At 42.3% G+C, this 25,904-nt stretch overlaps 1 protein-coding gene across 2 annotated transcripts in view; it reads right to left on the reverse strand.

Moving 5' to 3' along the window:
* Positions 1-25,904, reverse strand: part of EPHA7 (EPH receptor A7) — a 217,245-nt gene that overhangs the window by 46,465 nt on the left and 144,876 nt on the right. For both annotated transcript variants that reach the window (XM_019496434.2, XM_006263369.4), the window contains exon 6: positions 1,437-1,561. In XM_019496434.2, coding sequence (XP_019351979.1) covers positions 1,437-1,561 — 125 coding nt within the window. The remainder of the gene's footprint in view (positions 1-1,436; positions 1,562-25,904) is intronic.

The raw sequence follows: 25,904 nt of genomic DNA on the forward strand, positions 1-25,904 counted from the left end.
ATATATATAAAAAATATAAAAATAAATATTATATTTAATAAGCTCAAGACTTGTGTATGATGATATAGAGTTCTGTAACTTCATCTAGAATTTTTTCAGTGATTTTTCACAAAGTGTAATGTTAATTTTTACAGACAAAACCCCCACTTTGGATATGGAATAAACAAAGCAAGACTAAAACAATACAGTCTGGGCTTTGGTAAATGTGTGACATTTTTTGTTTCATTTTAAGCTGGAATTTAGTTTTTAGTTTTTTAGGTTGTGGGAAGAAAGACCTGAATTCACTAGTTGAAATAATAAAATTCCTGTTGAAAGTCACAATGTTGAAGTATACAAATCTCTAACAAATTCTGTAATATGAATACTTAAATAATGTATTACTTGGAGTTATGAATGATCAGTGAACTAACTAATTACATTTTTACTTTCTTTTTAAAGTCACATAAAGCTATTTAGATAAGTATATCTGTATTATTCAGAGATAAGATAATTAATGTTGGATATGATGTGATATGAATTTTTCTAATCACACGCTATATAGTAAGCTGACATACTCAGCTTTGAAATAAATATTCACTTACTTTGCATATGGAGCTCAAATATAATATCAAGAGAAGCTCCTTATTATTATATCTTTTATAACTTCATTCAGTTTTCTCTGTAGAATTTTTATAGCACTAATTACTATCTTATGTATATGCAACCTTTCCATTTTAGAGAATTCCAAAATTGTTACAGATTATGAATGAAATCCTGGCCCAGCTGACATAAACAGCAACCCCCACCCCCCACCCCTTATTGATTATAGCGGTGCCATCAATTCTTCCTATACATAAAGGGTTCACTTCACTCACTACTGAACGGCAACCACTTGATAGTAATACAGTCCTATTATAAAAAGGGCATGTAAAAATGGCTCTCACATTACTGGAAGTTTATAAGGGCAAATGAAAAATAATTTACCCACTGAAATTAAGAGGACAAATTTAGGAAGATTTAAGATGTCAGATATATCATATCGAACTTCTGGAAAGTAAGTCCTTTTACTACCAGAAGCAATAAGGAGATACATTTTATGCCTCCTCACAAGAGCAAAGTTCCAATGTTATATGAGTAACTAACAAAGGGATTAGAAACAAGGTAGAAAAAAAAAAAAAAAAGCCACAAATCGCTTGGTAAAACGTGTTCAGCCAGGCTTAGCAAAAAAGAAAATATCTTGTCAATTAACTGTTTTCATTTTTAAATATAAAAATACAGAACATACAAGGACAAGAAATGCAAGAGAAAATAAAATAGGTAAAACCAACTACAAATGTCAGGTGACACGAAGAGATAATAGTTGGTATAATCACAACATTAAAATTTGCACACTGCAGAGTGGGGTGACATGATGTAAATGGCCCATTGTTGTACATTTAGATGCTCTCAGCACTTACTTTCTCATAATACTTGATTTCATATTCAGTGATGACTCCATTGGGATGTTCTGGTTCCTGCCAGGAAAGCTCCACACTTCTTTGTAGCACTCTCTCTTTCATTACTCCGCTAACTTGCGAGGGAGCTGTTTGGACAAGATGTGTCAATAAACAATGAACAAATTCATTGGATGCTTCAAATCAAATGCCACTACTGATCAGTCCCATGCTGTGCCACTTTCATTAAGGCAAAAGAAAGCACCTTTTCATAGGCCACAATTCAAAACCTAATGAATATTCAGGCAGGACCTTATTACTGTTCATAAACCATAATAGAAATCAAATTAAAGTGCAAACTTCAAAAGATGGCACTGTTCAAGTTAGTGCAAAACTGGAATTGATGGGATCAGAATGACAATTAAGCAAATGAATTCTAATTAAGCTAAGAAAGTAGATTTTTAGATTAATCTCCTGTGGTAAATTAAAAGTCTAAATATTTATTGCATATGTTTCTACAACAGTTATAAAAAAGAAGAGTGAATAGAAAGAAAACATATATAAATGTCAAATTCTAACTCAGTTCAAACAATTATGTATAGATTCTTTTATTAGAGTATATCATTTTCTTGGTTGTGAAAATGACTACAAAGACTGCAAAATTATTTTGATAATAACAGTTTCTTTCCCTCACTTCAAAGTTTCAGAAACACTCATCTTATTTGGGCAGAGTTTCGATGCTTTTTGGAAGTTCAAGAAAATCCAATAAACTTTTTTCTTCTGAGTGAAGGAGAGAGAGAGAACAAAAACTTTTCCTCGTGTCATACACACTTCAGAAATTTACTCAGAAACAGGTGAATTTGGAAACTTGAAACAGTCTAGAAAAGTGTAGCACTATCACTTCACTTGAGGGAAAATAATGGTCAGTACAATGCTAAACTCTAAGTGACTGAAGAGGTAAAAAAAAAATTTCCAAAGTAATTTTGCTTTTATGGTGGACCTACATTCTTTGCATAAATCATAACTCATAGATATTTCTGTCTTATGATGCTGAATAGTGGAATATATTCTTATATATTTTCAGCAGAACTATCCGCATCATTTGATGTTACTACTTCAAGAGAGTTGGAGAAAGATAAAAGAAACTCATAATACTCCAAGTGTACAGGTCTTGATATTGCTCCCATTAAAGTCAAGGGAAATAATCCCATTAGCTTTAACAGTGAAATATCAACTCCACATTGAATAAAAGCACATATGCAGAGAAGGTCTGATCTGCCTCCTACTGAAATCAATTAGAAGATATCCCTCCTCCCCCCCACAAATAAATGGAAACTGGATCATATTTAGAGTACATCCACAGCAGTGCATCCATACATAACTTTGATAAATCATATACAGAGATAAAATTAATGTTACCTCCCTGTGACCTAGCATCCGTTGCTGTAGGCATTCTGGTGAGTTTAATTCTTTCAGATGCACAGATAAAACCATCACTGTGTTAAATGATGCATATTTCCACACAAGTAATTGTCTTTAACCTATTGACATCACTGGGAGTAAGTGTTTATCTGTAAGGATTAGCTGAAGAACTAAGAACTTTTGCTGTAACAAATGGATGAACTTGACTTTCCCTTGCCCTATCCACCTCAGTGGCTACCTACACCCTTTTTGATTATAATATTGGTAAGCACACATATTTTCTAAACTTATTTAAGGAATAAGAAAATTAAAATCTCTGCATGCCAACATAGCATTAAATGTTTAAATATAATGCCCAGGTCAAAATATGTAGAGTAGGCTAAGTTAAGGCTGCTTTATAAAACTTACCTACGTCATTTCCTAATATATTTTTATAGTAATTATGAAGTTGTTAACCTTTTTTTATTCTCTGACTTAAAATAACTGTACATATAAGGAGTCTTTAAATTTTAATTTATTTACATTTCATGACACTGTTCAGGCTATCTTGGAAACAAAGGTTTCAAATTATGCATAATTATTTTCATTATGGACTATTATGTCATTTACTCAGTATAATCAAAGTTGAAGCTCCTTAGTATAGACTGCTGAACTGATAAAATCATATAACTGAATCATGCAAACTTCATGGTTTAGTAGACCAGGATATCTCTCTTTCCTGATAACTGAATGCTCATAGTACTTGCACTCTAATTAGTAGCATATATTCCTTTTGGTAGCTAACTGTGGAATGCAGCAAACCAATTTACTCTGTCTAATTTTCTTTGCATTGATTAACTAGTTGTCTACTTTGTCTAAATGAGTTGCACAGCATGTTGGCTTCACTTCAGAGGGGTCATTAAATATCATGTATCATGTTCTATCCCATCCGGTAAAATGTTTACAGATTGCTGGTTTAAATTTTTAGATGTCCAAAACTGTTAATGTGCATACTTATTTGAAAGGATTATTTATTAGTGAGGTCATCTGAAATTATTCCCAATGTTCACTCCCTTTAGTTTTATCTTATTTAGCTTTTTCATTTCACTGGTCATCGTATTTATTTTCTTTTAACCTTGCTTATCTGTGGGGATGGGAAGAGTAATGTGCACAATGCATGAATCCCATTTAACCTCTGCACAAAGCTTAACAATAAAAAGACATCATTCATCTTCTTCTTAAGAGAAACAAATTTAAAGAAATGCAACAAAATAGAAACAAAATGATTTGCAAACCTTGCCAGCATTGTTTTGGGGTGTGCAAATTGAATTTGATGTAGTGAACCTTATTTCCTGTTAACTGACACCATGGTTTTCTTCCAAGAATGATTTAATTAAAGTCTTCCCTCACTCATAATGCTCCCACCCTCCTCTCCCCAAAGTAAAATAAATCCTGTACTGCATTTTAGTATCTAATATAACCTAAAGCTCAGCTAATACTTGTGGGCGTCCTATAGACAGCATATATTTAAAGACCTTCTGACCTTGATTCTGGGCTGCATTCTGGCTCCTTTCAGGCACTTGCAAGAAATACAAGGACAAGGACCCAAATTTCTTAGTGATGCCTTTAGTTGATGATTACTGTATTTACTTGAATGAAAAACAAGCTATGTGTCCTTCCTCATTTACGATGGGGGAGAAAGCTCCTTGTCTTGAATTTGAGTACAAGGAAGGGAGCCCATAGTTGCTGAAGCTCCATCTCCAGCCACAACCCCCAGGCTCAGAGTTGGAGCCACAGTCACTGTCTCTCTTCTACCATCTGCACTTCCTTCTTGTCTTCCTTTCTTTACTTTCCCTTCTGTAGCAGTGTAAGGGATACATTTAAAACAGCCTTCCAATAATTAGATTTGACCAATGGAAAATTATAACAAATGTATACATTTTCCATGTTATAGAATCTAATTATTAGGGGGGGTCGTCTTAAATTCAAAGTCATTTTGGATTTACATAAAGTACGCTGCGGGGTGGGAGGGGGGGTATAGCCTAAACCACTTTATACCACTACTTGAAGGCCGGGATTTTTTTTTGGAACAAAAAATTCCACTTATATGGAAGTGGCTGTGCTTACAATGTTCACTTCTGGGCAGGATGCTCCTAAGATTATAACAAAGTAGGGCTGCCCCCTTCTCAAGGCAGGATCATCCCTGACTATACCATGCCACCCAAGTATCTGTCTAACAGGCTCTTGAAAATTTCCAAACTGTTCATATCCTTCTTGAAATGTGGGGCCCACAACTTGACACAGTACTCCAGGTGAGGCCTCACTAGTGTTGAACAGAACAAAAAATTCACTTCCCTGATTTGTAAGCGCTGCTCTTGTTAATACAGCCCAGTATGCTGTTTGCAACAAGAGCACACTGTTGGCTCATATTCAGTAACCCACGGGTCCTTCTCTGTAGTACTGCAACCTAGCCAGTCATTCCCCAGTCTGTATTTGTACAAGCAATTATTCCATCCCAAGTTCAGGACTTTGCACCTGTTCCTGTTGAATTCCATGTGGTTGATTGTGGACCAATTTTCCAGTCTCTCCAGATAATTCAGGATCCTGGCCCTTCCTCCAGAGAGTCTGCACTCCACTCAACTAGGTGTCATCTGAAAATCTGCTAACCATGAATGTAACAGGGGGCAAGCTTGGGGCCGGATCTCATGCCTTCCCACCCACCTGTTTCTGTGGACTATCTGCCCAGTCTCTCCTGCCACGACTTTGTTGTTTCCATAAACTGTTGGTATAAAGTGGGAGACTGCCCATTACTGCCCCGATGCCAGGGGGTGCTATATGTGGCTCTGTTCCTCCCCTAAACTGCAGCCCAAGCCTCGCAGATAGCATCCAGGTGACATCATGCTCCTGGGCTACAGCCAGACTAAGCTTAGCCCTCGTTGTCAGGCCTCAGACATACACACATTCATACCACCCTCCTCTCACTAGGGCCTCTCACGCTCCATCCCCTCTCACAGGATCTCTTTCGTGCATCGACAACTTGTACCTCTTCGCTCCCTCTTGGAGCGGGCCCCTTCGGCCATAGGCTTTACCTAGCGCACACCTTGGGTGGCAGCTGTACCATCTCTCAGGCCTCTCCTGTGACCCTCACTGGAGTAATGGCCAGCCAATTACCTGACCGGGGCCAAGCTTGCCCTGGCCCCTCCCAGAGCAACTCTATACACACTCTCACACACACATACTGGGCTCTCAGCCCTCTGGTTTCCCCCTCACTAGGGCTCCACATCTCCGCCCCCTCACTGGGGACACGGGGGCTTCCCTCCCTGGTGGGGACTCAGGTGTCCATGGCCATGCCTGGCTCTGCCTGGGTCTTATACCCTCTTTGGGCTGAGGTGACTGTAGCTGTGCCTGGCCATCTTGTATGCATAATGTTGTGGGGGCTAGGGATTAAGGTGCCCTGACCTGCCTTTTACCAGGGTGGTAAGTGGCCTGGTATTTCCTGGGGGCCTGCACGCCACTAGGAGCCCCACCAGGCCACCCACTCCCGGCAGGGTGCAGTTTTAGGTCATGCCCAGGATCAGGAGCCTCCAAACCATCCCCATAAGCTCTTGCCCTTACCTCCAAGATACTTTGTACAGCCTTTCAGCTAGGCGAAGTTTCTGCCTGGCTGGCAGCAACAGACTGCAGCCTTTATGTACTAGGTTCTCAAAATGGCTGCCGCCATCAGGCACCTGCTGGATGCCTGACCCAGCCCTTAAAGTGGTAGGCACCAATAGTGCCCTGCCACAGTGAAAATCATGCAAATCATTAATGGAGATGTTGAACAACACAGGACCCAAGATAGACCTCTGGGGAAACTCAGTTGATACCTCCTTCCAACTACACCTTGAGCCATTGATGACTACGTACTGAGAACAATGATCCAACCAGTTATGTATCCACCTTACAGTATTTTCATTTAGTCTGCATTTCCATAGCTTGTTAATGAGAATTTCCTAGGAGACAGCGTCAAAAAACTTACTGAAGTCAAAGCATATCACATCCACTCTCCCCACATTCACAGAACCTGCCACCTTATCACAGACGGAAATGGTCTCTTAGTGAGTCCATGCTGGTTCTGTCTTGATCACCTTGTTTTCTTCTCGGTTCTTCACAAAAGATTCTATGAGGACCTGCTTCATGATCTTTCCAGATATCAAGGTCAGGCTGACTAGTCTGCAATTCTCCAGATACTCTTTCTTCCCTTTCTTAAAGATGGGCACTGTATTTGCCCTTTTTGGAGTCATCCCACAACTCATTCAACCTCCAGGAATTTTCAAAGAGGATAGCCAATGGCTCTGAAATCACCTCAACCAGTACCCTAGACTGTGTCCTACCTGGCCCTGCCAACTTGAATCATCTGACTTCTCTAAGTAATCCCTAACTTGTTCTTCTATTACTCTATGTTGTTTATCTCCTTCCCCACCCTTGCTACTGACTGTACTTGTCATCTGGTACCTGCCCCTATTAGCGAAAACAAGTAAAAAAAAGGTGTTAAATACCTGAAACTTCTCTGAATCACCTGAAATTATACTGCCTTCCATATTTCATAAGGACCTATGGTTTCTCTGACCATCCTCTTACTTTTGGCATACTTGTAGAATCCTTTTTTATTGCCTTTTATGTCCCTTGCCAAATGCATTGAAATTGTGCTTTGGCCAAATGCATTGAAATTGTGCTTTGTGCTAAGGTTCTCCCTCCATGGCTGTGAGATGCTCATTAGTATTATGACTAATTTACCATTCTTTTTTTTTTTTCCAGGATTCCTTTTGAGATTCAACTCAATGAAGAGATTGCTGTCTAGCTAAGCCAGTCTCCTGTTGCATTTCCCATTTTTCCATTGGATTGGGATAGCTTGCTCCTGTGCCCTTAAAAACAACACTAGAGGATGCACCCAGAATTCAGGAGGCTTACAAATGACTTAAAGGTATCTTTACAACTAGACTTTTTGCTGCATTTCCTAATCTGCACCTCATGATTAGGAATCAGTATTTCTTTTTTCTTTTGGCCCCTATGTTGTTTTTCCTGCAAACTCTCTATATCCTTTTTTCCCTTTTTTTTTAACTGTGTGTTTTGTTTCCGAGCGTTCGTTTAGTTTAACTCTTTGCCTCTTTTCTGAAAATTTAAACCCACTCTCTGTCTCTTCCCACACAGTTTTACCTAAAAGAATTTTTAAACCATTAGGATCTGGGACCCGGGAGCATGGCCACCTCCCCTTGTGGGGTCTGCTCCCTAATGAGATCTCTGGCGCGCCAGCTGGAGGAGCTCCAGGCTGCAGTTCAGAGATAGTGCACCATCAGGGACTGTGAGCAGGTGATAGACTCCTATTGCGAGGCCCTTCTCTCCCGGGAGGCGGAGGGTAAACCATGGTCTCCCTCCAGGACAAGGGAGGACTCAGGGACCTCCCTTACTGTCCATCCCAGGGCTTGGACCAAGGCAGCGAAGGGCCCCAAGGCCTGCCGCACCAAGGCCCCTGCCCCGCTAGAGCTTCACAACAGGTACAAACCTCTTGCAGCCTCACCAGAGCCTGCTGAGTTGCCAGCTCCTGCCAGCAACACAGACGACACTGTAGCTACTGTTCCCACTCTCCCCAAGACCAAACGCAAAGTGTTTGTTGTGGGAGACTCCATCCTGAGGGGGGGCTAAAGGGGAAATCTGCTGCCCCAACCCCTTAGCTCAGGAAGTCTGCTGCTTCCTGGGAGCCGGAATACAAGACATTGCGGAGAAGATCCCTAAACTCCTCCAGCCCACTGACCACTATCCCATGCTCCTCATCCATGTGGGCACCAATGACATAGCTCGGAGCACTCCCAGTTGGGTCATGAGGCACTACAGGGATTTGGGTGCGGGGCTAAAGGGTCTGGGGGCACAGGTGGTGTTTTCTTCGACCCTCCCAGTCTCATGATATGGGCTGAAGAGGGAGAGGAGGATCCAGGTAGTCAACCAAAGACTGCGGCGCTGGTGTTATCAGGAAGGTTTTGGCTTCCACGACCACAGTCTGCTCTTTGGAGAGAGAGGCAGCGAGCTGCTGGGAAGGGACGGCCTCCACCACTCTCCGTTGGGGAGGAGGCTCTTCTCAGCCAGACTGGGTGACCTGCTCCACCGGGCTTTAAACTAAGCCCGCCGGGGGGTGGGTGGGACTACGGCCACTGCTGGTCTGCTGAGCAACCCTTGCAAAGCTAGCAGACGAAGGCATTTAAGGGAACCCACCCCTGCCCCAGCGCTGGACCAAAATGTAGGCAGGGCAAGAGCTCCCAAGGGCCCCACTTGTGTGCCTATACACAAATACCAGGAGTCTGGGTAATAAACAGGAGGAACTTGTTCTCCTGCTAAATGCAAATAACTATGATGTCATTGGGATAATGGAGACCAGGTGGGGCTCCACCCATGACTGGGCTACAGTTATAGATGGCTATACCCTGTACAGGAGGAATCAAGTGGACAAAAGGGGCGGGGCATAGCTCTTTATGTCAAGGAAAGCTATGCGTCCCTGCAAGCCGACATTGGCACCCATAGTGGACGACTTGAGACTCTCTGGGTTAAAATCCATGGGGAACACAGCACAGGGGATACTATGGTGGGAGTCTACTGCAGACCCCTTACCCAGGGTCAAGAACTTGACCAGGAGTTCACCAGGGAATTGGCTGAGGTGGCCTGCTCCCGGTGTATGGTTGTCATGGTTGTAACTACCCAGACATCTTGTGGGAGGAGCGCTCAGCCAAATCCGTGTGGTCACAACGCTTTCTCTCATGCGTGGATGACCTCTATCTGACGCAGGAAGTCTACGGGCTGACAAGAGGTAAAGTGCTGCTTGACCTCATACTGGCAACTGGTGACGACCTAATCAGCAATCTAACGATCGAAAGGAAGCTGGGTGACAGTGACCATGAGCTGATCACCTTCACCATCTGCCGAAAAGCTGGCAAGTCAGTCAGTAATACAGAAGTCCTCGACTTCAGGAAAGCTGACTTTGACAAGCTAAGGAGGCTTGTCAGACAGGCCCTAAAAGGCCACAACCAAAAGGAGAGGGGAATTCAGGATGAGTGGTTGCTCCTCAAGGGAGCAATCCTGGATGTGCAAGCAAAGTCCATCCCATCTCAGAGGAAAGTTAGCAAAAGGGCAAAGCAGCCCCCTTGGCTCTCCAGGGAACTGGCAGACCTCCTGTGTCTTAAAAGGAAGACCTACAAAGGATGGAGGGCTGGAACCACCACCAAGGAGCAATACTCTCCTCTGGTCCGGATCTGCAGAGAGCAAACCAGGAAGCCAAGGCTGCGATGGAACTCCAGCTAGCTACAAATATCAAGGAAAATAAAAAGTCCTTTTTTAGATATGTGGGGAGCTGGAGGAAAAGCAAGGGCAACATTGGACCCCTGTTAAACCAGATGGGACAACTGACAACCAATGCCCAGGAAAAAAGCAAACTTGCTAAATGGGTACTTAGCATCAGTTTTTCACCAGTCCCATGGGACAGCCCTGCCCGCTGTGGGTCAGGAAGGCCCAAGTAAGGGAGATTCCTTGCCCTCCATCAATGCTGACCTCATGAAGGAACACCTTGACAGGCTGGATACCTTCAAGTCAGCCAGCCCTGATGGGTTACACCCAAGGGTACTCAGGGAGCTGGCAAGCATCATAGCTCAGCCCCTAGCATGGATCTTTGAGAGTTCTTGGTGCTCTGGTGAAGTGTCCGAAGATTGGAAGATGGCCAATGTTGTGCCTATCTTCAAGAAAGGGAGGAAAGTAGATCCAGCAAACTACAGGCCCATCAGGCTGACCCCTATCCTGGGGAACGTCTTGGAAAAGACTGTCAAAGAGGCCATCCTTAATGGACTAGCTGAAGGCAATATCTTGAAGGATGCCAAGCATGACTTTGTTGCAGGTAGGTCTTGTTTGACCAATCTCATTTCCTTTTATGACCAGGTGACATCACCTGAACAAGGGGGAAGAGATTGATGTCATATATCTTGACTTTAAAAAATCCTTTGATCTGGTATCCCACGATCACCTCTTGGATGAACTGGCTAGCTGCGGCCTCAACCTCACCACGATCCGCTGGCTGAGGAATTGGCTCCGCAGTAGGACCCAGAGGGTGGTGGTTGACGGGAGCCAATCATCTTGGTGTGCGGTCAACAGTGGGGTCCCTCAAGGCTCTGTCCTAGGGCTTATACTATTTAACATCTTCATCAATGATGTGGACATTGGTGTCAGAAGCGGATTGGCCAAGTTTGCTGATGACACCAAACTCTGGGGTAAAGCATCCACACCTGAGGACAGAAGGGTGATTCAGGCAGATCTTGACAGGCTCATGAAGTGGGCGGATGAGAACCTGATGGTGTTCAACACTGAAAAATGCAAGGTTCTCCACGTTGGGAGGAAAAACCTGCAGCATGCTTATAGGCTCAGCAGTGCTATGCTGGTTAGCACTACAGATGAAAGGGACTTGGGAGTCATGATTGACCACAAGATGAACATGAGCCTTCAACGCGATGCTGCGGCTAGTAAAGCAAGCAAATGCTGGCCTGCATCCATAGATGTTTCTCAAGCAAATCCCAGGACGTTATTCTCTCATTGTACTTGGCCTTGGTGAGGCTGCAGCTGGAGCATTGCGTCCAGTTTTGGGCTCCACAATTCAAAAAGGATGTGGAGAAGCTTGAGAGGGTGCAGAGGAGAGCCACACGCATGATCAGAGGTCAGGCAAACAGACCTTATGATGATAGGCTGAGAGCCATGGGACTCTTCAGCCCGGAAAAATGCAGGCTCAAGGGTGATCTGGTGGCCAGCTATAAGTTTATCAGGTGTGCTCATCAGGATCTGGGGGAACGTCTGTTCACCAGAGTGCACCAAGGGATGACAAGATCGAATGGTCACAAACTCCGCCACGACCAATTCATGATGGACGTAAGAAAGAACTTCACTGTCTGAGCTCCCAAGGTTTGGAATAGACTGCCGCCGGTGGCGGTTCAGGCACCCACTTTGAACGCCTTCAAGACACATTTGGATGCTTATCTTGCTGGGATCCTATGATCCCTGCTGACTTCCTGCCCCTGGGGCAGGGGGCTGTACTCAATGATCCTCTGGGGTCCCTTCCAGCCCAAATGTCTATGAAAACTATGAAATTAGCAACCATTTTGGAAAGTGGAAAGTCTGATTGAGTTAGGAAAGTAGTCAGTGCATGTTGTCCAATCCGAAAAAGATACCTGAAATATAGTGCTATACAGAAAAAATATATATATATATAAACAATTTCAAATAACAAAACCAAACATAAATGATGAGTATATTACTTGCTAAAGAAATGCTGCTGTCAGTATTTCTCCCTGCCAGTAAACTGGTGCTCCTGATAGAATCCATAACAAAGCTGCTTGTGATAAACGTATTTCCTACAGCATTTCTAGTAAATTATAAATTTAATCCTGAGAGGTGCTGAGTATGAGCAATTCCCATTGAACCAATACAGATGCTGTAAGAAGCAATGGTTCTCAGAATCATTATTTCCATTATGAATTACATTGAGGGAACGCAGGCTTTTCAGAACACTACTAACTTGCTTTCTCATCTCCTGTTTCCCTCCATCTCGGTGACACAACATCCACTGTATCAAATGGACTAGACTGCCAGGGCTAACAGGCAAATGTACATACACAGGCTGCATAAGAAAGCACTCTGAGCATGACAGGCACTCCACATACCCTTTCACCTTTTTTAAGTGCTTCAAATCACCATTCAGGACACGAAAAAATTGATTTTTCACTGGGTTTCAACATCTAGCCATAAAGAAATATAACTCTGCTGGGCTTTACTGATAAAGCCTTCAAGTTATATGGATTTCAAGCTGGTCATCATTTTCAGATCAAGTTGTAGAGAAAATTAAACCTGAGGTGTCAAAAGGAGCAGGATATTCCAAAGAAATATTTAACTTTAGAGGGAATCTTGTATTTGGTAGGGCAATTTTAATATCCATGCTACTAAGCCAACCATAAGGTATATTATTAATAATATGTGTGAATATTTTGTCAATAAAACTGTAATTATGGTGTTAGAAACTAGTGCTTTTTGCCAAAAAAGTTTTGCAAATACCTTTTTATGAGGTATTTGGCCATGCTTTTAACCTGTATCCTCAGCTACTACATTTTCTGTAGTTCTTAGTCCTAGAGTTTTCCTCAGCCTACAGAGTGATAATGTTTCCAAAGACCGATGTGAAATGAAATATGTACACCCCTGAAAAAAACTATGATAGCAGGGGAAGCTGAAGTTTCCTATATATCAGCAAAAAAGTTACTATGTTGGTTTCTCTAGGACAAAATCAACTGAAAATACAGTATTCAAAAATACTCCACAAAAGAATCACTCTGCCATTTCTCTGTGATTTGCTAGATTCAAAATTCCATATTATGAATATGTTACTATTACACTGAGCAGCATGAGTCATGGAAAATTTTAATATGATGAATGTTTATTCAAAATCTGTCTTGAATAACATATTCTGGCACCAAATATTCATATAAGAATGAAATTTGAATTAAACAAAATTGTTCAAATCCTTACAGAATAAGGCATTCAATTTTGCATCCATGATTTAGATGAAAAGTCTTAAAGAACTGAAATGAGTAAATGCTGCAAGTTCTTGTGTTTGTATCCTTATTAATAAGTGAAAGGAGATAGGGGCACAAGTTGTTTTCTCATCAATCCTTCCAGTGAGCGGACATGTAAGACGCCATGAGACCTGCATCTAGGACGTCAACTTGTGGCTTCGGGAATGGTGTCTCAAGGTGGGCTTCGGCTTTCTAGACCACGACCCACACTTCAAAACAAGAGACATGCTCGGGTGGGATGGGCTTCACCTCTTCCTGAAAGGTAAGCGTGTGTTCTCTTTCACATTGCCTGATCTCTACCGGTGGACTTTAAACTAGGCTCGTTAGGGGAGGGGGAGGAAGACGACCAAGGGAGCCATGGAACACCGAACCAGAAGACACCCTCAAGAAGAGCCCAGCCAAGACAGGTGACGACCACAAGAAATACCCTGGTAAGAGACAGGGGCCCGGGTAGTCCTGGGACTGGGGGAAAGGTGTATACACCCTCAGGAGGCCTTAAATGCCTCTACACTAAAGCTCGTAGTATGGGGAACAAGCAGGAGGAACTTGCCCTCCTGCTAGCTAACACAAACCCAAACATAGAGCGGCTCACTGAAACTTGGTGGGATACAATGCACGGGTGGTAAACAACAAGGGCTATAGGCTGTATAGGTGGGAGCTGTAACTGTCTTCCAGATCCACTCTGCTTACCACACATGAGGAGGAGCCTAAAAAGGTGCCCTAAACGTACCTTGTCTAATACAGTATTCTGTATTTCTTCCTGACTGGATAACTGCTCTAGCACCACCCACCCCACATGGAAACACATGTCTGAGCTGCAGTAGAGTCTGTCAATCCTGGATAGGCCTCTTCAGCCATCTTCAGACGAACAGATAAAACAATCATGGAAGACAATCATCCTTGACTGTGAGGGACTGCCAAAGACGACCCTTAGAACACCTCTTGAAAGCTAAAGACTCTTGGCTTTTAGCCATGTTCCTCTTTAGCACCCCCAAGAAGTGGCAATGCATAGGTAGTGTACAGGGGTGCACGTGCACCCGCTAAGAGTACTAGTGCATCCCCTGTGAGCACCGGCCAGGGAGTGCACCTGGAGAAGCAGTCCCCCTGCAGCCAAACCCACTGACCTGGAAGTGCCAGCAGTGCAGGCAGAAGTGCCAGCAGTGTGCCACTGCCAGATGCAGGTTGGCGGGATTGGCTGTGGGGACCCCCCCCTCCCCGATCTGTGGTGGCCACGAGGGAACCTCCCCTGGTTGTTGACTGTCTTCTGGGGGAGGGGGAGCAGGTGCCCCCCTGACCCAATTGCCCATGCCCCCAAGGCATGCTACAACCATTCAGAGACACTAACTTTTGTAATGAATAGTAGAGTTCCATTTTTATATCATTGTAACATTTGTCTTAGCCATAATACAAATAAAACAAATTACATGAAATATTAGAAACATTTTCTATAACATCATACTGAATCAGATGTCGATCCTGTGGGTATTGAAAGGAAAGGAAATAATTCTAATAATGAAAGCAACAGGAAAAAAAAAAGTATAAATCATCGCACTAATTATAAATTATCTTCTCTAAATATACACAGTCTCTGTTTTCTAGGTAGATTTCTTTAGACAGAAATCTTTTGGATTTCCTTCTATTCTAATGGAGACCAGTATCCAGGTGATCAGTATACAGTGCACAGGATACAAAAAAAAAAAAAGAATTAAATATGAATATAATAACATAGAACTTATATTGCTGTTCAGAGATGGAATAAAAACCTCTTTTATTTTTCCATTATCAGTCCTGTAAGGTTTGTTTAAAATAGTAGCCCTTGAGTTCAGGGACTGTTAATAATTTGGCCCCCTGAGGTAAAGATAAGTGAAGTCACATTCCTGCCTCCTATCACACACTGGTAAGCTCTGGAGAAATATAGGAATACTTGGGGTTGGGCCCCCAAGTAAAAGACAACAAGAAATTGTTTTTTAGATATATTGGGAGTAAAAGGAAGGCCCAGGGAGGAATAGGACCACTGCTAAATGGGCAGAAACAATTGGTGACAGATAGGGGGGACAAGGCTGAACTCCTCAACGAGTTCTTTGCCTCAGTGTTCCTAAGTGAGGGGCATGACAAATCTCTCACTGGGGTTGTAGAGAGGCAGCAGCAAGGCACCAGACTTCCATACGTAGATCCTGAGGTGGTGCAGAGTCATTTGGAAGAACTGGATGCCTTTAAATCGGCAGGCCCGGATGGGCTCCATCCGAGGGTGCTGAAGGCACTGGCCGACATCATTGCAGAGCCACTGGTGGGAATATTTGAACGCTCGTGGCGCACGGGCCAAGTCCCGGAGGACTGGAAAAGGGCTAACGTGGTCCCCATTTTCAAAAAGGGGAGGAAGGAGGACCCGGGCAACTATAGGCCAGTCAGTCTCACCTCCATCCTTGGTAAAGTCTTTGAAAAAATTATCAAGGCTCACATTTGTGAGAGCCCGGCAGGGCAAATTATGCTGAGGGGAAACCAGCACAGGTTTGTGGCGGGCAGATCGTGCCTGACCAATCTAGTCTCTTTCTATGACCAGGTTACGAAACGCTTGGACACAGGAGGAGGGGTGGATGTCGTATACTTAGACTTCAGGAAGGCCTTCGATACGGTATCCCACCCCATACTGGTGAACAAGTTAAGAGGCTGTGATGTGGATGACTACACAGTCCGGTGGGTGGCGAATTGGCTAGAGGGCCGCACCCAAAGAGTCATGGTGGATGGGTCGGTCTCGACCTGGAAGGGTGTGGGCAGTGGGGTCCCGCAGGGCTCGGTCCTTGGACCGATACTCTTTAATGTCTTCATCAGTGACTTGGACGAGGGAGTCAAATGTACTCTGTCCAAGTTTGCAGATGACACAAAGCTATGGGGAGAAGTGGACACGCCGGAGGGCAGGGAACAGCTGCAGGCAGACCTGGATAGGTTGGACAAGTGGGTAGAAAACAACAGGATGCAGTTCAACAAGGAGAAATGCAAAGTGCTGAACCTAGGGAGGAAAAATGTCCAGCACACCTACAGCCTAGGAAATGACCTGCTGGGTGGCACAGAGGTGGAAAGGGATCTTGGAGTCCTAGTGGACTCCAAGATGAACATGAGCCGGCAGTGTGACGAAGCCATCAGAAAAGCCAATGGCACTTTATCGTGCATCAGCAGATGCATGACGAATAGGTCCAAGGAGGTGATACTTCCCCTCTATAGGGCGCTGGTCAGACCACAGTTGGAGTACTGCGTGCAATTCTGGGCGCCACACTTCAAGAAGGATGCAGATAACCTGGAGAGGGTCCAGAGAAGGGCAACTCGTATGGTCAAGGGCCTGCAGACCAAGCCCTACGAGGAGAGACTAGAAAAACTGGACCTTTTCAGCCTCCGCAAGAGAAGGTTGAGAGGCGACCTTGTGGCTGCCTATAAGTTCATCACGGGGGCACAGAAGGGAATTGGTGAGTATTTATTCACCAAGGCGCCCCCGGGGGTTACAAGAAACAATGGCCACAAGCTAGCAGAGAGCAGATTTAGATTGGACATTAGGAAGAACTTCTTCACAGTTCGAGTGGCCAAGGTCTGGAACGGGCTCCCAAGGGAGGTGGTGCTCTGGTGCTCTCCCCTACCCTGGGGGTCTTCAAGAGGAGGTTAGATGAGTATCTAGCTGGGGTCATCTAGACCCAGCACTCTTTCCTGCTTATGCAGGGGGTCGGACTCGATGATCTATTGAGGTCCCTTCCGACCCTAACATCTATGAATCTATGAATATAGGAATAACCAGGTTTGATCAGAGCCCTTTGCTCCCATTATCTCCTTTACCAAATTGCTTTCTCTGCTTCCATGCAATCAGGAAGTTTTGGGAGGTGACGCAGGAACCACAACATTTCTTATGGTGGGCTGAAGCTACTGCCATAATTTCATTCACAGATGCCACATCTACAAGAGATGTTGACTATACAGTCATTTAGTACTTGCATACTCAAGTACTAAATGACTGTGCAGTAACAGGAGTCCCCAAACAGCTTTTTGGTGATGCTGACTGCGCAGTAGCTTGTTACTACTGCGCAGTATGTTGCGTCACATTTTATGCCAATAGTAACAAGCAACTGCGTAGTCAGCATCTTTTGTACATGTGGTCAGTGTACATTCTGGCACTTACTTCAGAAGAGTTGCTTTGGATTTACATGGATGTAAGTGAAACCAAATCTGTCTTATAAGCAGCATGAATTGTGGGGCTTTGTATGCTTTATTAAGCGCAGGTTTATTCATTAGATTTATTAGATTGCTCCAAAATATACAAAATATTTGCATTAAGAAAACAATACATACTACAGTGCTAAAATACAGTGATGACACTCAGTTTATGATAGCTATCTGTTCTACCTCTCTTCCTAAGGATGTTTGGAAACATTTGCCTACATTCATCTTTATGCCTGCACTAATGTACGAAAATCACATGGTAATGCATACCAAAGTGGCAGCAGAATGATAACAGCTCTTACACTGAATATTTTTTAAATGAACACAAAAATATATAGCACATTCACTTCATTTAAGATATATTTCTCTGGCCCTCAGTTAAATCTCCACATGACAAAGCAGCCCATGATAAAAGGTTATTGAGTACCACTGTATTATGCCATTAATACCTATTGCTTTGGATCAATGACAGAGAAATTCCCCACTGTGTTTACAAGCTGCGGTATACAGAAGGAGACCCAAATAAATCAGTTATTTTACACTAACAATATCCAACAGAGAAGCCACTTTAACTTCCTCTCAGACATATTTTACTTTCCGGCTCATAAATATAACACTCTGTGCTTACAGTGCTCTGTAAGCTGTGAGCAGAGGCACAACTGGCTCACTAAGCCACTTGGGGATTTAAGAAGTAGATGGTAAAAGGCAACAGACTCAAGCAATACTTGACTGCACTACTCCATTACAGCTTTTTGCCATTGTTTTGTGGTTGAAAAGCTTCCAAATTACCTGCTGATCTATGGGGAGCAAAAGCACAGCAGTTGTTTGAATACCTCTGCAAATCAATTAAAAAAAATCAGGAATCAGGAGAAGATGCAGAAGATTGTAAACTATGATTACAAGTGTAATTACTCCTAATATCAGTTAAATGTAATTATATTAGTATGATTTTTTCTTGAAATTATGCTGTTTAAATTTGGCAAAGTTATTTATCATGTTATTTGATGAGCAATGATTTGCAAACTTTCCCTGTATTTGTTATTTCTGAAGTATTGAGATTAATTAGACAGACTAAATCCTACTATCAAATTTTATAATCCCATAATGGGATCAACAATACGTGCTCTCTACAGTGAAAAAAGCTTGGGATAGCAGGCAACAAGGAATAAAATCCTTATCGGAAAGACATAAAACAAAACACAGTTGTTTACGAAGATCAGAACTGACAGTTTGTCTGTCATATTTTTCTGGCCAATGTCTCTTTCTAGAATCATTTTATGAACTCCCCTGTTTCTTTTGCCTGACATTTGGTAAAAATATTATTGTCATCTCTGTGTCCCATTTTTTCCAAAACTGCCGGCTTGGGTATCAATCAACACTGAACTGATGTTGAGTTGTGTAACAAGTGACAATACCAAATCCCAAGGCATCCACAGCTCTTGCTTCATGAATGAGTTTTGACATGTCAGATTCTTACAAATGTGTTAAGAGTAATAAACTGGCCTGACAAGTAACAGGAAGAGGCTTTTGTTCTCTGGCACTATTTGTTTTCTTTCACAGAAGAAATATTTCTATATTAATTAGGGGTCTTTTTCTTTTGTTCCTTTCTTTTTTGTGATGCAACTCACATAATGATTTCTTCAAAAGCAAAACATCTGCCACCTGCCTGTAGATTAAAACTCTGGCCCATAGGTAATGCAATTCATAAAAGGCTCCTAAAGAAAAGGACATTCTTTTCCCTGGTGGGCTACTCATCTGCTTTATGTTTTCTTTCTCTTACTATTCATCTCTAGTGACAAGTGTCAATTATGGACACAAGTTTTATAGGCTAGAAAGATAAAGCACAATTTACAAATCATTTCTTGTGGAAGGGGACAGGTGTAATGACAAAGTCTCTCTGCTGTAATTGAATTTCTTGCTGTCATCTATTCAGCCACAAAAAGATGTCAACTTCAAGGATGTTCTTCATGGGAAAAAATATCTTAATACATACGATTTTTACTGTATAATGGGTAATGCCATCCAAGTTTAACTTGCCTACAAATAAGAGTAGTATTTGCTGAAGTGAAATATGATACCTGATGAATAAAACCATGGCCTGAGAGGACTGCACGCTACTATGATTATGTTTATTAGCAGAGAATGTCCAAGGGATAGTTGAACACATTCCAACTTCATAACAAAGCATTTTGTTTCAGTTATAGCCCCCCAAAAATCTGGATACAAACACCATGCCAAAAAAAAAAATCACTTACTCAAATATTAACTGCAAAATGTGTAAGTATTCCATAAAGATGTCAACAGAAAATAATAATTATTGCAGTGCCAGAGATTTGATCAAATTACCACATTCAAGGATATAATTGTATAGCTATTTTACTTTACTAGTCCTCCTCAAATGCATAAAATTTATATTTTATTTTTCCATGTTCATTTGAAATGCATGATGATAAAGGTGTCAATGATCTGTGGGCCAAATCTGGCCCTCAGGGCCCAAAATCTACTCCCTGGTTCTACTCATATTGCACCTCCTGGCCATGCCACATGCAGCACTCACTAGGGCTGTGTCCTAGGCTTTGCCACATGTGGTGCTCACTCAGGTCAATATCCAGGATCAGTCTGGGCAGGTGCCACATGCAATAAATGAGGCATCAAATGGGAGGGAAGGGGTGGTCCTTGGGTCTAATCTAGCTTGTGGACCTGCCCCATGCCAATCACCAGCCCTCAGGGCCAACTGAATTCGACATTCCTGCATTATAATATCAAATATGCACCTATAATAACAACAGACACATTTTGCAAGGACTGCAGATAGCACTCCCATTGATTGTAATGAGAATTTTTTGCACAAAAGACTTGCAATTTTCCATGCTGTTGCCCTGAATCTTTTCTTTTACATGGATAAAAATGAGGAGTAACTCCATGGAAGTTAATGATTCTTTACATGTAGCAAACTAGTGTAGATGATGGAAGGATCAGGCTCTCTAGCCAAACTCACAACAATGACAAATTACTACTTACTTAAAAGATGAGGTTACTCCGCATCCGGCCTTGGGGCCACATTTTGCCCACCCCTGCTCTGGTGAGTAATTGCTCACCAGTGTGAATATGGTGTTCAAAGAGAAGAAATAGAGCCTTATATATATGACTATACTCATGACTATTGATAGAAATTCCATTAGTAAGCTATATTATTAAGACTAAATGTTTTATGAAATTCATTTTAAGCGCCAGCATTAGCTATTAAAAAAATTAGATCAGGCAAACCGACAGAGAGAAACTGCATTTCTTTAGGGGAATAAGTATGCAGTGTGTTGTCTGGTTTGACAAGGTATATTTAACAGTATCTGTTATTGTGTATCTTTAAACACAGTAACGCACAGTGTCAGAAAGGGAATATACAAAGTCCCTTAATAATAACTAAAATAAGCAAAAAAATAATATGTGAATATCCGATGTTTATTATGCTGTCTCATGTCCATTATACTGAACCCCGCCAATATCCTTAGCATTCATATATCTAAATCACAAATATATCTAGCATAATCAGTGTGTCTGATGTGCTTATTATATAGAAAATGCACTGCTACTAAAATTAAAAAAAAATGCTTCAATCTAATTGACTTACAGTATGATCTTGATTCCTAAGTCATTGAGGTTACTCAGCCTACAGTCATTTGGGTGCACACAGCAATTTGTTTCCTTCGTGGTTTGTTTACAAGAGACTCTTACACATTGACTAGTGTGATGTAAAAGCATATAAGATTAGACAGAATTCAATGATGCAGTGAAAGACTTAACTAAATCATTTTAAAGGTACTAGGACTATCATATCACTACACCCTTCCTGTGCCCTGCTGCAATTGCTCATCTAATGGATTTGAGAATCTGCCAACTGTCCAAAGCTTAATTTCTTGTGTACACGCTTCCAATCAAAAATGTGGGTGGGCCAAAAAAAAAATCTTTCTTTTAGGTGCCTCCACTTTGGCACTAACCAGGTATAAAAACAAGTGCCCTGACCAGAACGACAACCTGAACAGACAGGATTAGGTATCTAGAATCATCATACAATCCACAGAGAGTCTCCAAAGGGTGACACAGTGTGCCCAGTCACTAGAGAAGGGGCACGTGACTCAAGTTGGTCAACTGGTAATAACAGACACAGGGTTGCATCTGAACTCCAGCCCATTCTCATGGCTTAGGTGCCTGACTCAGGGCTCCAAGGGTGGGGCCTCTATCAGCTCAGGATTCAGAGCTCCCAGAGGAGAGGACCTTAATGGACACTGACAGCAGCACTGAGCTCAGTTCAAAATGAAGCATATTGAGTAACTTCTACTCTCAAGGGTGGTTGGGGGTGATGTTCCTTTAAACCAGTGGTTAGAACAGGGGCAGGCAATTATTTTGGGTGGAAGGCTGTTTACTGAGTTTTGGCAAGTCATTGAGGGCCACATGACAGGCAGCCAGGGGCAGATAAATATTAATTTTCTAAATTTTTAGGGGCCCCGTGGGCCAGACAGAATAGCCTGGCAGGCCACATCTGGTCTGCGGGCTGCATTTTGCCCACCCCTGGGTTAGAACAATCACCTAGGAAATTGGAAAAATGGTTTCTAGGCCTTCCTTAGCCTGAATTTACAATCACTATTTCCCAGGAAAGTACCTGTCGCAGGGCACGTCAGTGCCTGGCTCCTAAGAAGTGAAAACTGCCAGGGAGAGAGCCCTGGCCGAACATAAGGGGCACAGCTGCATGTTGCTGGGGCAACTAATGGGAGTCAGCTGGCCAGAAGGGGGCAGGGCCTGGCCCTTATAAAAGCCCAGGGCTGAGGCCAAGCTGGGAGTTCCCTGCCAACAGCCAGAGAGGCAGGAGCTCCTGGGGGAGAGATGCGAGAAGCAACCGCAGGTACTGTTTGAGAGTCAGCTCCAAGATGTTGGAGCAGTATGGTTGTAGCCAGGTGGCTTATAGTTATGTTTCAGCCTAGGGGCTTGTGCTTTGTTTTGTTCATTGAACCGGTGGCTTGGGTGAGGCTATTAGGGGTTGGAGGAGGCCTCATAGGGGGGCTCACGATAAAGTGAGGACCCCGGCGCCAGTGAGGGTGCAACCTACTTATAGGGACCCGCAGCAGTGTGCGGGGACCCCAGCACCCAGGAGGGCGCAGCATACGGGGTGTATAGACCCAGCCTTAGGGAGGGGCATTTCTGAAGCCCCAGCGTGGGCGGGGTGAGCTCCCAGGATGGGGGCCATTTTGTAAGCCCAAGTGGGGCACAGCCAGATGCTAGTGAGGGCGCAGTTTATAGGGGCGTAGACCCCGGCCCCAGAGAGGGGCGATTGAGCCCAAGTGTGGGCATAGGGAGCCCCAAAAAGAGGGCAGCATAGTGAGTCTTCAAAAGGGGGCAGAAGAGAGAAGACAGCAATTAAATCTGTGAGGCTTGGGCTGCAGTATTAGGGGAGGTTGGAGCCGCAGAGAGCTCCCCCCCGGCATCGGGGCATTATAATGGGCAGCCTCCCACTAATTAATTAATTAACATCAAGACGTGGCAGGCGAGAAGGTGGGCGGTTGCCGCAGGAACAGGTGAGCGGGCCGCAACTTGGCTCGGAAGCGATGTCTGTTACAGTACCCTAACCATTAAGCTAAACAATAGCCTGGATCAGGCCCCTCATCACACCTCCTATTGCAGTTGGGTTACTGCGAATAAAAAGGATTGCATGAATCATGGATCTGGAAGGAAAACAAGCAAAAGGGCTCTGTAGCCTAGTGATAAGGAGGGAGAAGTCCTAAGAGAAAGCCTTGCTGCCTCGACTGTTTACACAGTTTACATTAAGTCAGCAATAATCCTGCCAGCAAAGACCAGAACCCACGGGTTGATCTCGATCATTTTTAAGACTTAGGTGACTACATTTCTCCTAACTCCCATTTAAATGCTTATATGAAAATGCCAACTATATGTTTTATTTCCATAGTGTAATACAAGTAAATAAGACTTGAATCAGGCTCTAGGAGTGAAGTAATTTAAAATGTAATTACTAAAACTGATTGTGAGTTTATCTATGTCATTCATCAGCTAGTCACCAACTATCATTTAAAATTCCCTGACATCTGTAAATGGAGAAGACTTTATATGGATTTTGGTACTTGTGTTCCTCAATCACTTAAATATTTTTTTTAAATTATACACTTATGGATAATTAGTCCAAACCTGCTCTGAAGTCTTAATTTCCATGCTGACCTATTTACAGCAAAGCTTCCAAGTATGGTAATGTAGATGAAATACTGTAGTTACATATACCTTAAAAACTGCTCATTATAAACTTAACTGTTTACTTAACTAATTAAATTAATGCAGCATCACACTTGCAGAAGATCCATTTAATGCTGAAAATATTCCTCAACAGAAGATTTAAGTAAGAATATATATGTGTATTTTTACAATGGCCATATAATTTGTATTTTTACAAAGGCCATATATGTTGACTTACAACAAACTAATAACCACCAACAATAGACCTGATCTTCTTAATTTAAACTGATGTACATAAGAAGTAACTACACTGAATCTGAGTGAGATGAGGATCAGGTCTCTCTATATATTTTACAGTCTCACAGCATTTTAGACTTAGTTTTGGACAGAAAACAATTAAAGTAAAAGATGTTGTACAGAAACATGAGTTCACTGCAAAAATATTCAGCATGTATGTTCGGTAGTACAATACTGACAATATCCAAAAAATCCCTCAGAACATCTTTGATAGTTTAGTAAAGGTTTGCTTATTTTAAATAATTTCATACCAAATTTGGATCTGGTTATGTATGTCTTCCACACTCACTCTGACTGAGCATCTCATGATCAGTAGGAGTGTGCACTAGGCAAGCAAGGCTTAGCTTCCTTCCCTCAAACTTTCCACAACATACACTGAGGTTAAGGGAGTATGGTAGATTGAACTACTAGCGTTTATACGCTACCCACACCTTTTTGAGAAACCACAAAATAAAAAATGAATACTGTAGCATATATTGGAACTAAGTCTAAAACTAAGCATTATGTTTTATTGTAAACAGAGGATATGTCTACACAAGACGCTCTACTGTGAAGTAGAATAATCTACTGCACAGTGCATTAGGCTAATGTGTGGTTTTCTACTACTTTTAAATACAGGTATTAAGTTAACTATGCATTAGCTACTGCGCAATAGTGCACATTAATTACACATGTAGACACACCCAAAAAGATATATCACCATATTATTTTCCTATGTACACTGTCGAGAACAGTTTTCCAATTACCAACTTTTCACATAAAGAGGCCCCAAGGCTACAATTCGATTTTCTTTTAAATATACAAAAATATATCATAAAATGTTGCATTCACCATTGATATCAAGCATATAAAAATATTTAGAGCTTCTAAAACACTTGCCATTCACAGATATTGACAAGATTAATGCAGCTAGAAATAGTAAACAGTCTGATCCACATTTAACAGAGTATTACATACCCAGAAAGTTGAAGTGACTTACAGAGTAAATCAATAGAGCCAGAAATAAAAACTGTAAGATCTGATTTTAGTCCGGTGCTCTGCCCATCTAACCCACCTCTTTGGAATTGCTTTCTGTTTACACGTTACATATCATAATCATAACATATGCATACACGCTGGCTAAGTAAGGTTTTTTTGGACAACTATAACATTATTTCCTGAATTTAAAGTATTAAAATGTATGATCCTGATACCGGTCTTTGTACAACGTGGAAAAAGAATTATTAAAATTCTCAATGTAACATGAACAGGTAATAAACAATATATGATTATTGCTGTCATGTGGATATGGATGTAAAAAAACTTTGTATCTATGCTAAAATATATACTGTATTTGCTTGAATACAAGACGAGGTGTCCCCATCCCCTCCTCCCGCCCCGCACCGGACACAGTCAGCATGGGGGGGAAAGCCCTTTGTCTTACATTTGCATACAAGGAAACCTCATTAAACACATTTTCTATCACTAGACTGCTGCCAAAGCAGCTTGTGCTCCATAATGGAAACCAATTATGAAGTTGATTAAATACAGCCAACACTGAGACTGACTATAAAACACATGGCCCATGTAGGGAAAACATACTGATGGAAACCTACCAAAAGATTAGGTTAGTGCAGCCCATCTGAATAAGGTATATAATAGTGCCCACTGTTGTTGTCCCTCTCAGCACTGACTCTTTCAAATCATGGTGGGCCACTAATTTGAATGAATTTCAACTTCCTCTTCACTCCCACAG

Source organism: Alligator mississippiensis, chromosome 1, assembly GCF_030867095.1.
Source record: "Alligator mississippiensis isolate rAllMis1 chromosome 1, rAllMis1, whole genome shotgun sequence".
In the NCBI taxonomy this organism is placed as follows: domain Eukaryota; kingdom Metazoa; phylum Chordata; order Crocodylia; family Alligatoridae; genus Alligator; species Alligator mississippiensis.